Source organism: Manacus vitellinus, unplaced genomic scaffold, assembly GCF_001715985.3.
Source record: "Manacus vitellinus isolate BGI_N305 unplaced genomic scaffold, ASM171598v3 scaffold_64_pilon, whole genome shotgun sequence".
NCBI classification, from domain to species: domain Eukaryota; kingdom Metazoa; phylum Chordata; class Aves; order Passeriformes; family Pipridae; genus Manacus; species Manacus vitellinus.
Window position 1 is genome coordinate 779,406 of NW_021940718.1, and position 15,005 is coordinate 794,410.

General features: G+C 51.1%; 1 protein-coding gene across 1 annotated transcript in view; it reads left to right on the forward strand.

The window, feature by feature from the left end:
• Positions 1–15,005, forward strand: part of LOC103766916 (fibrillin-2) — a 143,142-nt gene that overhangs the window by 29,029 nt on the left and 99,108 nt on the right. The window contains 1 exon segment of the mRNA XM_029963865.1: positions 3,908–4,201. Within this exon segment, the coding sequence (XP_029819725.1) occupies positions 3,908–4,201 (294 nt within the window).

A 15,005-nucleotide genomic window follows, 5' to 3' on the forward strand; every position in this document is an offset into this window, starting at 1 on the left:
AGTTTTTGTTTGTTTGTTTTAGGAGTTTTTTTTTGCTTTTAGGTTTTGCAGGTTTTTTTGGGAGGGAAAAGCGTGGACTTAAACTCCCAACTGACAAAACTCCTCCCTCAGAAGAAAGGCTTCACATCACCACTGTGCTTTTATTTCTTATTTTATTTCTTAAAATACATTTATTTGGCGAAAACACTTTTTAACCTCCAAGACTCTCCTCCTCTGGAGCCGAGGTAACTTTTAACCCTGAAGCTCCTGTCCTGGGTCACTTATCCAAGTACCCACCTTTCCTTAATTTCACCTGAGTTACCCCCAAATCCAGGAAAACAATCAGCAAGAAAAGTGCTTTTTACTTGATTTTTATCCATTTATTTATTTAATTTGCTGTGACACCCCCTCGCTTTCCAACCCTCTAAAATTAGGGGGCTAAATCCCAAATTAAAACCGAATTATCCAACCCCCTGAAATTAGGGAGCTAAATCCCCAATTAAAACTGAATCATCCAACCCTCTAAAATTAGGGGGCTAAATCCCAAATTAAAACTGCATTATCCAACCCTCTAAAATTAGGGGGCTAAATCCCAAATTAAAACCGAATCATCCAACCCCTTGAAATTAGTGACACCCCCTCGCTGTGACACCCCCTCGCTTTCCAACCTCCCCGAAATTAGGGGGCTAAATCCCAAATTAAAACCGAATTATCCCCCCCCCCAACCCTTTTAATGTGAACCCACCGCCACTAATCCCTTCCCGCCGCTCCCAGCCTGAAAATTTGGGACGAGCTGGACAGGGAAAAACCTTCCCTAATGAATTTCCAGGGAGTGGGGAGGTGATAATCACGTCTGCAGTCAGGCTTTGCTAAACCCAACCTCTCTCTTTTTTTTCTCTCTCTCTCTCTCTCTCTCTCTCCCCCAGCCCCTCCTCGAAGTTAAAAACTTTTGGCTCAAGAATGTGGTTGGGTTGTTCCTTCGCCGCTACTCCCACTCCTCCTGCACCCCTTTCCCCGGCTCAAGGCCCTCCCCCTCGGCCAATTTGGATGAGGCTGCACCTTTTCTTCTCTTCCCCTTCCAGAGTGAGGGTTTTTGAGCTCCCTTCTTTTCTGCCCCTCAGATATCTCCCCACTTTAAACAAAGGAGAGCTCTGGGCACATCACCACTTCCAGGACGTAAAAAAGGTATTTAAAAAAACCCACTTTCAGACTTAAAAAGAAAAAAAAAAAAAAAAAAAAAAAAAAAAAAGCCAGAGCTGCCAGAGCCGTTTCTTTTCTCTTTCTCTCTCTTTTTTTTTTTTTTTTTTTTTTTTAATCTCTGTTTCATTGGGGTTTTCGCACAGGTTTTTTTGGTTTGATGGTTGTTTTGTTTTTATTTTTTTTGGTTTTTTTGTTTTTTGTTTTTTTTTTAATCGATTTAATTTGCACACTCCAAGCCTTTTGCCTCGGGAAACGTTTCCTGCTCCCTTCCCAACACCCGGGTAAAAAAATCTGATTTAGTGGTTGATTCTCTCACTGCTCTCTCGGGGTGTTTCTTACAAGTGGGGGCTCGCTGGGATTTCTCAGCGCTGAAAAAAAACTCCGGAGCCTTTTTTTTTTGTTTGTTTGTTCTCCTTCTTTTTGTCGTTGTCGTTGTTATTTAAATTTTTAACTCTCTCGCCGGGTGTAAACGACTTTTCCGGGCTCTCTCAGTTAAGACTTGTGCGAGCGCTCTCAGGGTTCGGGGATCGATCATTATTTCTTCAGGATTCTCCGGGAGAGGAAATGGAAAAGCAGCAGCTGGACTTTTTTTTCTTCGCTTGAAATTTCTGCGGGGGCAAAACTTTATATTTATGCTTTTTACCACTTTATTTTATTTTATTCGATTTTTGTTTTGTTTGTTTTGTCCTTTTTTTTTTTTTTCCCCCTCCCCTCTTCCCGCATCTGTCCCGCACCTCTGGGAGAGGGAACAACTCTCCCTTTTGTCTCGCCGGGATAACCCGACCCCGGCCAGGCGAAGTCAGAGCTCTCAGGGCTCCGCAGGAAGGGCAGTTTCTTTGTCTCCCAGCCCTGCCTTTCCCCCCCTTCCCACTCTCCCTTCTCATTCACTGAAATATTAGAGCCTGCAAAAAAAAAAAGAAAAAAAAATCCCTGCCCTCTCGAGCTGACACATTCCCAGCTGGGAAAAAAAGCAGGGGAGGGAAATGAGGTTTTAATTATTTTCGAATAATTTTTTTTTTTTAACCCCCTTTTTTTTTTCAATAATTTTTTTTTTTTTTTAATGGTTCAGACACATTTTCTGTCTTGTCTGGGCTGATTTTTTTTTCCCTTTTTTTGTTTTTTTTTTTTTTTTTGCCTGCTTTGAGGCCGGGCTGGAACGGGAAAGCTGCTGTGGGAAAGCAGGGGGGACAGGCAGGGGGGGACTCGGGGGCCCTTTTCCCTCCCCGAAGCTGCTCCCGGGGCCTCTCCAGCTCCAAATTGTTTCCACTCCGGGCTGGAGAAGGGAGATCCAGCAGCATTTGCCTCCCTGAACGACCAGATTTTTTTTTTGGGGGGAGGGTCTCGAGGTGAGAGATGGATCCTGACCCTGCTGCTGGCCGGGAGGAAAAAGGGGTGGGATCCCCAGCCCCAATTCCACAGGGGGAAATTTGGGAATCGGGGGGGTGATGGGGATGAGGGGGAGGAGAAGGGGGTGCAGGGTGTGGAGTGTGACCCACTTTCCAGAGCTTTTTCCTTGGGTTTTCTCGTTGCCCCCCTCCCTGCTCCCCACACCCCACAGCAGCCCCCCATGGTCACATGGCCACCCCAGGGAGTCACTGAATGTGTCCCCTGTGGCTTCCGGGGGGGGGGGGGGTTTCAGTGCTGTGCCAGGGTCTTCACCCCTTCCCAGGGCTGTTCTCCTTCACCCCAGAGCCCCCCAGCCCCAGGATGGCTCTCAGGTTAAGCCCACCCTGGGCTCCTTCTCCCCAGCTCTGCCCACGGGCCCCCCGTGCCGTGTCCCTGTTTTCCCGGGAAGGGTTTTGCTCGTGGCAAAAAAAACCTCTGGGGGTGAAGACCTGCCCTGGTGTGGTTTGGGGGCAGCCTCTGGCTCTGGAGCTGTGTCCATCTCCCAGGCTCTGGAGCTGGGCAAGCTGTGCTCATCCCAAGCCCGAGGGGTGAGGGGTCTCCTTCCTGCCTCCCTTGGCCCACTCCCCTTCTCCACAGAGGCTTTGCACCTGTATCATCCTCCTCCTCGTGCCTCTCAGCTGCCTGTCCCAGCTCAGGAGCTCTTCTCCATCCCTCCAGCACGTCCACCCTCTCCTCTGTCCCTTCCCTCTCCGTGGAATCCAGGCTTAGCTTGAGGCATCTTCATTCCTTGGTCCCAGCTCATGGTTTTCCATCTCACTCCAGCCCACCAGGATCCTTTTTCCTGCTGGTGTGCACTGGTGTCCATGTCCCTCTGATGGTTTCCCAGCAGACCATTCCCCTCAGGCAGCTGGAATGATCCGGGAGGTTGTTTTCCAGCAGCTGGAAGTGAATCTCCACTCCATGGCCTGTCCAGAGTGCAGTGGAGTCAAACAGAGCTGGGAAGATGGTCCAGAAATAGGACCTGCTCTTTCCTGAAGTTCTCCTCCTGCTTGGTGGGCTTGTTTTCTCCACCAGGAGGGCAGGAAAATAGATGGGAGACCCTTGGACATCTTCTCTTGGTCTCCAGCTCTTGGGAAAGAAGGATTTGGCACTGCAGTGGTGGGGAGGCAAAGCGGGTGGGACTGTGCGACCCCACAGCAGGGGTGTGGGGTGATATAAAAGTGGGATGATAGAAGAGTGGGGTGATATAAAAGTGGGATGATAGAAGAGTGGGGTGATTGATAGAAGAGTGGGGTGATAGAAGAGTGGGATGATATAAAGGTGTTAGAAAGCCCTTGAGAACACTCTCCTCTCTTTTTCTCTCCCATCTTTCCCCTCCTAGACCGGGAAGGGCACGGACGGCACCTCGGCGCTCGGGGGGACCCGCCGCCGAAAATCCGCAGCGGGGAGGCCCTCGCGGCCGGAAGAAGCTTTCGGGGGACTCGAGGGGCTCTGGGCCCTCACCCACCATGGGGGTTTTGTGGCTGGCCAGGCTGGTGCTGGGATGTACGGCGGTGGCGTGCGTGGGGCACGCCCGGGCGCAGTACGAGGGGGACCTGCAGACGGACAGATTCGCCGGCTACGAGGAGAGGCCGCCCAGCAGGGTGAGGAGGAGAGGCCAGGACTCGTTACGAGGGTGAGTTTGGATGTTCTCCGGTGTTTTTGTGTGGCAGGGGTCGGGTTGGGAGCTCAGCACGCGCGGCTGGGCCGGAGGGATGTCCAAGGAGGGTCCTGTGGGAGCAGAGCTGGGCATTGAACTCTGTTTTGGGGGTCACAGCACCTCGAGGTTCATCTGCAGTGATTGTGAAGAGCCCCCCACACCCACCTGTTGGTGGGAGGGGTCCCCTTGTTTGTCTTCCCTGGGAGGGTGGGGAGATCCCTGGCATGGGTTGCCCCATCCCTGGAAGTGTCCAAGGACAGGTTGGAGAAGAAAAGGTTCCAAGGAGACCACAGAGCCCCTTCCAGGGCCTGAAGGGGCTCCAGGAGAGCTGGAGAGGGACTTGGGACAAGAGATGGAGGGGCAGGACACAGGGAACGGCTTCAAAGTGAAAGAGGGGAAATTTAGGTGGGATATTGGGAAGGAATTCCTGGCTGAGAGGGTGGTGAGGGGCTGGGATGGATTTCCCAGAGAAGCTGTGGCTACCCTATCCCTGGAAGTGTCCAAGGCCAAGTTGGAGCACCCTGGGCTAGTGGAAGGTGTCCCTGCCCATGGCAGGGGTGGCACTGGACGGGCTTTAAGGTCCTTCCCCCCCAAACCCCGTGCAGCCATGGCCGGGGCCGCGTTTTCCACATGGCTGGCAGGGATGTTGTCACCTCAGGATTTGACCCTGGAGTTGCCTTTGGCTCTGCTGTCCCTGGCTCTGGGCTGTGCTGGGAGGTCGCTGCCCCTGAGAGCTGCTTTGCCAGGAGTGTTTCTGAGGGGAAGGTGCCCCTCAGCCCCTCGTTGTGCCTCGAGGGCTCATCTGTGGGACAAATCGGCGCGAGAACCCGTTTTCCACCTGAGGAGGGAGACAGGGCTCGGCCAGAGGCTCCCTGTGCCGGAGCTGGGCTGTGTTTCCTGCTCTCAAGATGGTTCCTGGCCCCGGTGTGGACTCTGGGTTATTTTAAGTCTGTCTGGCTGCAGTTCTTGGAAAGCTTTCCTGTGTCAGTGGGCAGGGCCGGAGCGGAACGTGATCCACGCGCGGGGCCCCGGCCGTGCCAGAGGCCTCGGCTCTCGCCGGGAATGTGGCTTGAACGGCCTGGAGAGCTGAGCTTTGAGCCCAGACAGGCTCAGATGTGCCGTGTTTTGGGCTGGAGCCGGAGCTCAGAGCCCTGGCCCCGCCGCAGGGAATCTGCTCCCGGGATTCCGGCGCGCGTGGCCTCCCCTTCCCGCCGCGCAGGACTGGGGAAAGGCGGACGGTCGCCCTCCTGGGATTTGGGGTTCTCCAAACCAGCTCCCCAACAACAGCCCTTTGCTCCCTCCCAGGGTAGGGACACCCTTTTTCTCCCCTGTTACTTTTGCTGCTCCTCATCCCTCAGAGATATCATCCCCAAAAAATCTTTATGGCTGTGGGTGTTGGGCCTGATTGTCTCCAGAGATCCCTTCAGCCCCGACCCTCCCACGGTTCTGTGACTAAAGGGGGGGAAGGCTGTTGTTTGGAAAGGATGGTTTTACCAGATCCAGGGGCTCTGATTCACCCTGGGCTGTGTGTGGCTGATTCCTGAGCTCCCAGTGGAGGTGGGAAGGACTGGAAGGAGCTGCTGTGGGCTCGGATAACGTTGTCTCACGCAGCCCTGTGAAGAAAAAGGAAGGGCAGAGCAAGGAAAGAAATGTTTCCATTGCTCACAGCACCCAAAACAAAAGGTCACTGGTGCCCAGTGGTCTTCTGGCACTCGGTGACTTCAGTGGCCAGACCCTGGTTCCAAAAATTATTTCCAGCTTAAACCCTTTTTTTTTTTGATTTCTGGTCGAGTCTGAAGAGTCCAAATCCCGAGGGCGCTTTTAAAAAAACCAAGGGGCAGATTCCCAAGGCAGAAATGACTTCTGCAAAAAAAAAAACAACCCTTCTGCACTTTGAAGCATCAGGCAGGGACCAACATTTAAGTAAAAATGACACCAAGGGGGTTGGTTGGGCAAGTTCTCAGTGGCCACACAGCCCTGTCTGGCTCCCAGTCCCCTGCAGGGAGCTGAGGACCACACTCCTCCCTCCTCCTCCTCCCCTCCTGCTTCCCTCACGCCCCGTGGAGCAACTGCTGGAGGAAAAGAGAGAAAAAAAAAAAAACAACCACTGGGATAAGTGCAAGGTCTGTGTAAGGAAGTCTGGGCAGCTCTAATTTAAGCCAACTGAAGATTCATTGTTTTCTTGCCCCTCGGGAGAGCAGGACTTGTTCCGAGGGAGGGATTCGTGGTGGGCAGCACAGGGGGGAGCTGGCAAAGCTTGGAGTGGCTGGAGCTCCTGCCCCAGGCACTTCCCATGCTCCCTGATGGTTTGGTGTCCAAATCTCAGGGTTTCCAGCCCCTCAGAGATCCCTCTCTTTAAAAAAATCCCCGTTTTCCCAGGCAGGGGAGCACCACTTGTGACGAGAAATCTGCATTTTAAATAATGTTCTGCTGGGCTTAGGAAGCACCTACAGGTGTCACCAGGTGGGTCTGGCAGCCAGTGAGAGCCATCTCCTGCAGAGCCAAAAATCCCAGTGATTTTTCCTGTGGAATCCCCAAAACTGGGCTGGTCCCTTGTCCTCGTGCTCTGACTCGAAACAATTTATTGTGGTGGGTCGACATCAACACTGGACTTGGTGATCTTAGAGGTCGTTTCCAACCTTCTCTGGAATCCTCCCTGACCTGGGTTTTGCTGCTTTAAGGTGTCAGGATGGGGCATTTCCCAGGAAAAGAGTTGAGTGAACCCAAGTGGCCCTGGGAGATCTTTTCTCTTTCGGTGGCAAGTTGACTTCTGTGAAGTCTTCCATCAATTAATACTCATGGAAACACCCCAAAATTTCATATCAACAAGCTCATGGTAAAGAAACTGCTCTCCAGGAGCTCCAAGACAAGCCCTTGTTGATGTTTGGGCACCACGAGGGCAGTTGTAGATGAATTGTTGCTAAAAGAGAGTTCAGGCCAAGAGGTTGTGTGTGTTTTTGCTGGAAAATCTATTTATTTGGGAGCTCAGTTCCCATCCCAGCCCCCTCCAATAAGGGGAAAAGCACGAAACAAATGCAAAGCATGGCCTAAACACAAAACAAACAAGCCTCTTATCCACCAATGCTTTCACAAATAACAATTAATAAAAGCAATAAATCAGGGCCAAAGCCACGATTTTAATCTGTCCTTGGGCTCATTAAAGGGGAGACAATTCGAAATCACTGGTCTCCTGAAAGGAACAGCCCTGACAAATCCATTTATGAGGGCAGGATTTGAATGGGATTATTAGTTTAATGAACTATTGAACGGCTTCCAAGAGCAGGAATGTGTTTAACAAAGGGGGAAAGCAAAGATGATTAGTCTGCAGCCAGCTGAGCTCTTGTGCTGGCACCATGATTTCCTGTAAGTTCCTGGCTGCCTGTTTTTTCAGGGGAAGAATAAAGGCTCAGCTATGGCCTGACTTTAAACACAACTAATTATGTCAAGCCCATTAATTATGAAATGGCCACTGCAATTGAGAAGATGGATGGAGAGAGGATGTTTTGGGGAGGTGTTTGTTGTGCCTCTTCCCTGGCTCTGGCTGATGGGAAGGGATTGAGGTGTCTGAATTCCCTGTGGGGAAAAGGGGGGGACAGGAGGAGTTCCCAAACTGCAACTTTTGGACGCTCTTCTGATTTTCCAGCTTGTCCCTGGGGAATGGGGAGGGGAGGAACTGCAGAACAGGAGCTGAGGGATGGGGGTGAACCCTCCATCCCCTCCCTGAGCAGTGGAGAGGGAAAACTGGGATTTCTGGGCACCAAGTTAAACTAAAGCTGTTTTTGGGGTGATGTTTAACATGGAGGATGTACCTGAGAAAGGCACCTGAGGTGTCCACAGGTGATTTCCAGCAGTGTTTGCCACCGAGTCCACCCCTGATGTTGCAGAATCTTAGCCCAGGAATCCCAACGAGGGGTTTTTTTGGATCCATGGAATTGTAATTCCCTTCACTCTCAGTGAAGGTTTACCAGAAATGTGTGCTTTTAAAAACTGCAGAACGGGAGCTGAGGGATGGGGGTGAACCCTCCATCCCCTCCCTGAGCAGCAGAGAGGGAAAACTGGGATTTCTGGGCACCAAGTTAAACTAGAGCTGGCTTTGGGGTGATGTTTAACATCGAGGATGTACCTGAGAAAGGCACCTGAGGTGTCCACAGGTGATTTCCAGCAGTGTTTGCCACCAAGTCCACCCCTGACATTGCAGTTCCACCAGAATCTTAGCCCAGGAATCCCAACGAGGGTTTTTGTTTTGGACCACCAGGAATTGTAGTTCCCTTCACTCTCAGTGAAGGTTTACCAGGAATGTGAGCTTTTAAAAAGAGCTGGTGCCCCAAACACCCCCAGCCCTGCCAGAAGTTCCCCAGTCCAGGTTCTGCCTCTGCCAAGTCCGAGCTCGGTGTTGGAGTTCGAGGAATCGGCCCCGAGGGGGGATCAGCAAATCCCTTCTGTGCCTTTGCCACTCCTGGGAATCACAGGATCCATGGAATACCCCCCAGGGATCATCAGTCCAACACCTGGCCCTGCCCAGGACACCCCAACAACCCCCCCTGTCCCTCAGAGCCCCTCGTGAGGGAGTTGTTTGAGCTGTGGGATCTGATTTCCTCGATCCCTCGGAGCCCTTTAAACGCCCAAATTCACCTTTATCTCCTAAAAACCCCTCACATCTTGACCTAAAAGCTGTAGAAAAACCTGCTTGAAACTCAGCAATCCTGTTTGGAGCAGGAACAAGTCCCTGCCAGGAGGATGGAACCGGGTGGGATCAGGGAAAACAAGGAGGCAGGAGCAGAGGAAACGGCCTCGAGCTGTGCCAGGGGAGGTTTATATTGGACGTGAGGGATTCTTTTTTCCCCACAGAAAGGGTTGTGAAGCCCTGGCACAGGGTGCCCAGGGCAGTCACCACCCCTGGAAGTGCCCAGGGATGTGTGGATGTGGCAGCTGGGGAGGTGGATTGGTGGTGAACATGGTGATGTTTGGGTTGAGGGCCTCAAAAATCTTTTCCAACCTCAGTGATTCTGTTGATTCTCTGAACTAAGAGGCAGCAGAAGCTGGAATGTCCCAGTTCTTCACTTAATTTAGGCAGCCAGATTAATTCTTCACTCGATTTTATTACTGGTGCAAAAGAACCTTTAACTACAGCAATTTAAATACTTTAAAAAAAAAAGTGTTTAATTGGCAAAATACACAAAATTTCCTCCACTAAAGGTGCCACTGGAGTTTCTGTCACTGTGATCCATGCCCTGAGCACATTCCATGCCCTCCACACACATAAACCTCAAGTTTATCCTTAGAGCCAGAGATGAAATCCCACAAACAACAGCAGGAACCAAACTCAGGAGGCCGCTGGAAATTCCTGACCTGAGGCTTTTCTTCCTAAATTTTCCTCTTGTGTCTTGATTTATGTCGTGAAATGGTTGATCTTGGACTTCTGGCCCGGGCAGGAAACATCAAGGAGAGTATTGGCATGGGAAGGGATTATCTGGCAGAGGAGTGAAGGGGTTATATGGGTTTGTCTGGAAGTTTTGAGGGCTGTGTTTGAAGTTTTGATTTATTTCAGAGTTTAAGGGGAGGGGAAAAAAAAAAAAAAAGGTGGAGGAGTGGGTGATGCTGCTTTCCAAATGGAAGTGCTGAGCAGTTCCTGGAAATCAGTTGGATTTTTAGTCTTTTTCAAAGGAAAGTCTTCTCTCTCTGTGTCTCCTTGCTGGTCTAAAGGGTGTGGATTTAAAGGTGCACAATTAAGGGCAGATTTTCCCTACCACCACTCATATAAAGATGTGTGAAGATCTGGATCAAGGGGGGGAAAAAAAACCCCACTATTATTGACAGAGAAAAGGTGTATAATGAGATTTTAGGGGTCCCCTTGCTAAAAAAAGTATAACACAGAAAATTGTGAGGATTATTGGGCTTGAACTTGGCCTCAACCAAAGCAGCTGGAAGCCAAACCCTACACAGAGTCTTTTTAAGGCTCTTCTGCTTCGTTTCTTTTATGAAATTGAAGAATAATCATTAAAAAAAATGAATTCCATCTCTCAATGGGGAGGTTTTCCCAGAGAAACTGTGGCTTCCCCATCCCTGGAAGTGTCCAAGGCCAGCTTGGAGCAACCTGGGATAGTGGGAGGTGTCCCTGCCTGTGGAATGAGATGAGCCTTAAGTTCCCTTCCAGCCTAAACTTTTGGGGGATTCCATGGGGTTTTTTTTGTGTCCTGAGTTCTGAACACTTTTGTCCTTTCACTGCCACCCTGCAAAATGTCTGTTGGGAGTTCTTGGGGTGGGAGTTTTACTCGTGGCATGGAAAATCAGCACCTCTGCACCTTTAAAACTTGATTTTTAGACCCAGAAAGAGCTGAAATCAGCGGGATTTCCACTTATTCCCTAGAGGTATCAGGAATCAGGGATTTCCACTTATTCCTGGGTGGTACCAGGCTGCTTTTGGGAACAGGAGGGTGGTGTTCCACGTGGGAGGAATTCGCAGGTTCGAGTTGTTATCCTTGCACTGAGGAGGGGTTGCCTCACTCAGAGTTTTCCAGTGGTTTTCCTGGAATTTTTCCTTTGCAAAACAGCTCATCAAATTGCCCAAGCAATGTGTGTGCACTGACAGGTGGAGGAGAAAACCCTCAGAGACCACAGCCCTGCGCTCCTAAAACTGAGAATTCCCCCCCAAAAATCCATCTCTCGGCCTCTCTTTGAGGGACCCCTCTGGGGAGGGTGCAACATTCCAAGGATCCCAGAGTCAGCATTGTTTCAGCTCCCTTCTCACGCCACCACACAATCCCAAATCCCTCTGGGAAAAGGGGGGGGACATGAATTGCCAAAAACCACCCTCACATTTGGCATTAATTATTGTCCCCCCCTGGCTGAGGGGCCAAGGGGTGACTTGATGCCTTGTTGTGAGAGCAGCAAAAAAAAAAGATCCAAACCCAAGAGGATCTTGAATTATAGGGAAAAAAAATGTCCAGCTTGGTTGGAGAGGTGGGATCATTGTCCTTGGAAAAACCACAGGGTTTAAGTCATTTTATTGGGCTGGTGGTAGGAATTTCACAATAAGAGAAGGGTTGAAGGATGGGGGTCACAAATAATCCAGGAAGAAATTTCTCTGTCCCTTCCTTAAAGTAACTCTCCCATGGATGGCAGACAGGCCTCCTTTTGGGAATATCGGATCAGAAATCTTTATTAGCCTGGAATTACTGAGTTTTCACTGATTGGAAAGGCAGGGATGGCTCTGAAGGGCTGTGGCTGAAATCTGGTGATGAATTGCAGGAAAAAACGCCCCAAATGTGCCCAAAATGGAGGCAAATCCACCCCAGATCACCCTCAAAATCACCCCCAGATATTCCCAAATTCCCAAATCCACCCAAATTTCACAAAAGTTCCATCCAACTCCCATGAAAAGCCACAAAAATTGCAGCAAAACGGCCCAAAATTGCAGGAAAACCCACCCCAAATACACTCAAAGTGCAGCCAAATCCACCCCAGATCACCCTCAAAATTACCCCCAGAATTCCCAAACCCACAAAATTCCATCCGATTCCCACAAAATTCCCTGAAAATCGCAGCAAAACAGCCCCAACCTGCACTAAAAATCCCCCAAACCACACCCAAATCCAGGCAAATCCACCTCGAAATCACCCCCAGAATTCCCAAGGTCCTAAATCCGATGACTTTGACCTTTTGATGTGATGGATTTGACCTTAAACCCCTGGGAATTTGCACCCCAGTATCCCCATTTTGGACCTTAAAAATGCCATTTTTTGGCCCAAAACCGACCAGAAATGGCTCCAAAATCCCCCCAAATTCCATCAAAATGCCATGAAAATCCCCAAATTCCCCTCTCCAATCCCAAAATCTCCCCAATATCCCCAGGAGAGGGAGAAATGGCTCCCCTGGACTTTGTGGCCACACTTCCCTTAATCCAGCCCAGGGTCTGATCGGAATCTTTCCGACATATTTTGAGGTCCAGGCGAGAAGTTTCTCATCTCTTGGTCATTCATAAACATGGAAAATGACTTTTTACCTGAGCAGGTATTGATAGGGCCAGGGGGAATGGTTCTGAACTAAAAAAGGAGAGATTTAGATGGGATTTTGGGAAGGAATTCCTGGCTGTGAGGGTAGAGAGGGGTTGGGATGGAATTCCCAGAGAAGCTGTGGCTGCCCCAGCCCTGGAAGTGTCCAAGGCCAGGCTGGAGAAGGGAAGGGTCCAAGGAGAGCTTAAACCCCTTCCAGGGCCTAAAGGGACTCCAGGAGAGCTGGAGAGGGATTTGGGACAAGGGATGGAAGGACAGGACGCAGGGAATGGCTTCAAAGTGAAAGAGGAGGAATTTAGGTGGGATATTGGGAAGGAATTCCTGGCTGGGAGGGTGGGGAGGCCCTGGCACAGGTTTTCCCAGAGAAGCTGTGGCTGCCCCATCCCTGGGAGTGTCCAAGGCCAGGTTAGAGCAACCTGGTCTAGTGGGACATGTCCCTGGCCACTGGTTGAGTTTTAAGATCCCTTCCAACCCGAAGCAGTCCACGATTTCTCATCCCGAAACCCTCCGGATCCCGGGAAAGCTGCCGCTCGCTGAGCTCCGGCCTCGCCGTCGCCCGCACGGTTGTGCTTTGGCAAGGGCAGGAGGGGGGATTTGAGGGAGTGTTTTGTTTGAAACACTTGGAGAAGGAGGAATTCGGGCTTGGTCGCTTGCCTGACTCCCATCTGGGGCCCGGGGAAAAAAAGCAAACGATCCTTTTATTAACCAAGTCTCAGTTCCCAAAAAAAACGGAGCCGTTGAGTTTCTGAGGGCACCCAAACTGCAACTGGGGCTCCTTTTCATCCAGGGAGGAACCTGCAAGAGGGAGGTGAAGTGGTGGCATCTCTGCCCTCGCCAAGAGACCCCAACTGGCCCAGGGAACCATCACTCAGTGCTGTTGGATTTATCTCAGACTCCTTTTCCTGTTGAACAGGGAAAAGTGGGCAAAGAGGACGGGTATGGCCAGAGTTGCTTTTCCCTCTGTCCTTCCTTGGCATCTCCACCTTGGAGAGTGGTGCCCAGGAGATTCCCCGTGCCCAGGGGACGTGTTTTCACCCAACAGGACCAAGTTTGAGGTGGTAGCAGGGAGGAAAAGGAAGGATGACTGTGATCTGCTCAGGGAGCAGATGATCCATCCCAAACTTTTCCAGGCAGAGTTGGGAGCAGCATTTGCTGCACCTCTGAGCGTGCAAGCAAAGCTAATTCCAGGTTTACACCTCAGGGAATCTCAGGGTCTCTCCAGCTGGTGAGAAGAGCAGGAAATTGTCCCAAAGCAATGAATTCTTCCCAAATTAATATGTTGAACAAGGAGGATGCAGGAGCAGCCAGGGCAGCAAAGCCCTGAGCGGAGCAGAACATCTCTGAGAGTTCCCCCCCACCCCAGCCCTGGCAATCCACCAATTTTCATTTATTCCTGCCTTCCTGTAATTTTTAAGGAGTGGAAATAGCACTTTGGAAAGGCTGGTGACCACTGAGGTGCATTGATTGCCCGTGACAGGGGAGACAAATCCTGGGCTGCTGCTCCTGCTGTCTGGAAAACTCCCACCCCGTGCAGCCGGGGGTTCATTAGCTGTGGGAAGGGAAGTGCTCCTGGGAAATTGGTTATTCCCCCAATTAGTGACTGGGCAGAGCTTTCTGGGGAGGATTTGGGGGCTTCACTCCAGCTGGGAGTTGTCTCCCATGGCAAAGCCTTGGTGGGGGTGTGTGTGTGTGTTGGGGACAAAAAGCCACGGGCGAGCAGGAAGCTCAGGGTCACTTTTTGGTGACTTTGGGGTGATTGTGACCATTTTTTTGGGCTGGAATCTGAGCCTGCAGAGCCCAGGAAGTCCCACCTTTCACAACGAGTCCAGTCCTACTGGAGTCACACAGATAACCAGCAGGGCTGAGCCCTTTCCAGCTCCTCGCTCAGCCCATAAACAACCACTCCAGGTTGTTTTTTCCAGCCTTTTCCAGCAGCCCCTCGTGCCCTGTGCCCACGGGAGGGCTGGCACCCCCAGCCTGCGGGCAGGGAACGTCTCCCAGCCCTCCCTCCTGCCTCCCAGCCCCTGTGGATTTGGGAGGAGGGCTCCTCTTGCCAGCAGCGTTTCACATCCCGTGGCCTCAGCTCTGCTCTGTTCCCGTGGTTGTTTTGTTATTTTTTTTTTCCTTGGCATTTTCCAGCTCTCTCCGATGGAGGCACTGCCAGAGGGCAGCGTTTGGTGCCATCATTGAAATTCCTGCTGGCTCTGTCCCTGCTTATCTCCTCAGTCCCATTGTTCATTTAAAGTGGGCAAAGAGGACGGGCATGGCCAGAGCTGCTTTTCCCTCTGTCCTTCTCTGGCATTTAAAAAGTTCCCTCCAGCAGCTGAGCCCTTCCAGCCTTTTCAGGGATGATCCAAGGTCCTGTTTTGCAGAAGTTGAACCAGGGCCTGGACCAGCAGTGGGTCCTTTTGCCAGAAAACACTGCTGGGAAGAACCAGCACATATGGGACTCTTTCAGCTTCTCACTGGTTGCTCCAGGGATTAAACCAGGACCTGCTTGGATTAGGGTAGAGGGCTCTTATTTCCAGGGCTCTGACACCCAAAGGAAAATCCCTGTGGGAATTGGCACCACCTCAGCGGCACAACCATGGAAAAATGCTCCTGGAATGCATCCACTCTGGGTAAAACCCCCTTGGTAGGAAGGAAGCAAAGCTGAGGGTGAGGAGGGTTCTAAAACCCTCTTGGTTTTTTTAATTTAGGACTGATTGTTCCATCCCCAGCCCTGGAAGTGTCCAAGGCTGGGTTGGAGAAGGGAAGGCTCCAGGGAG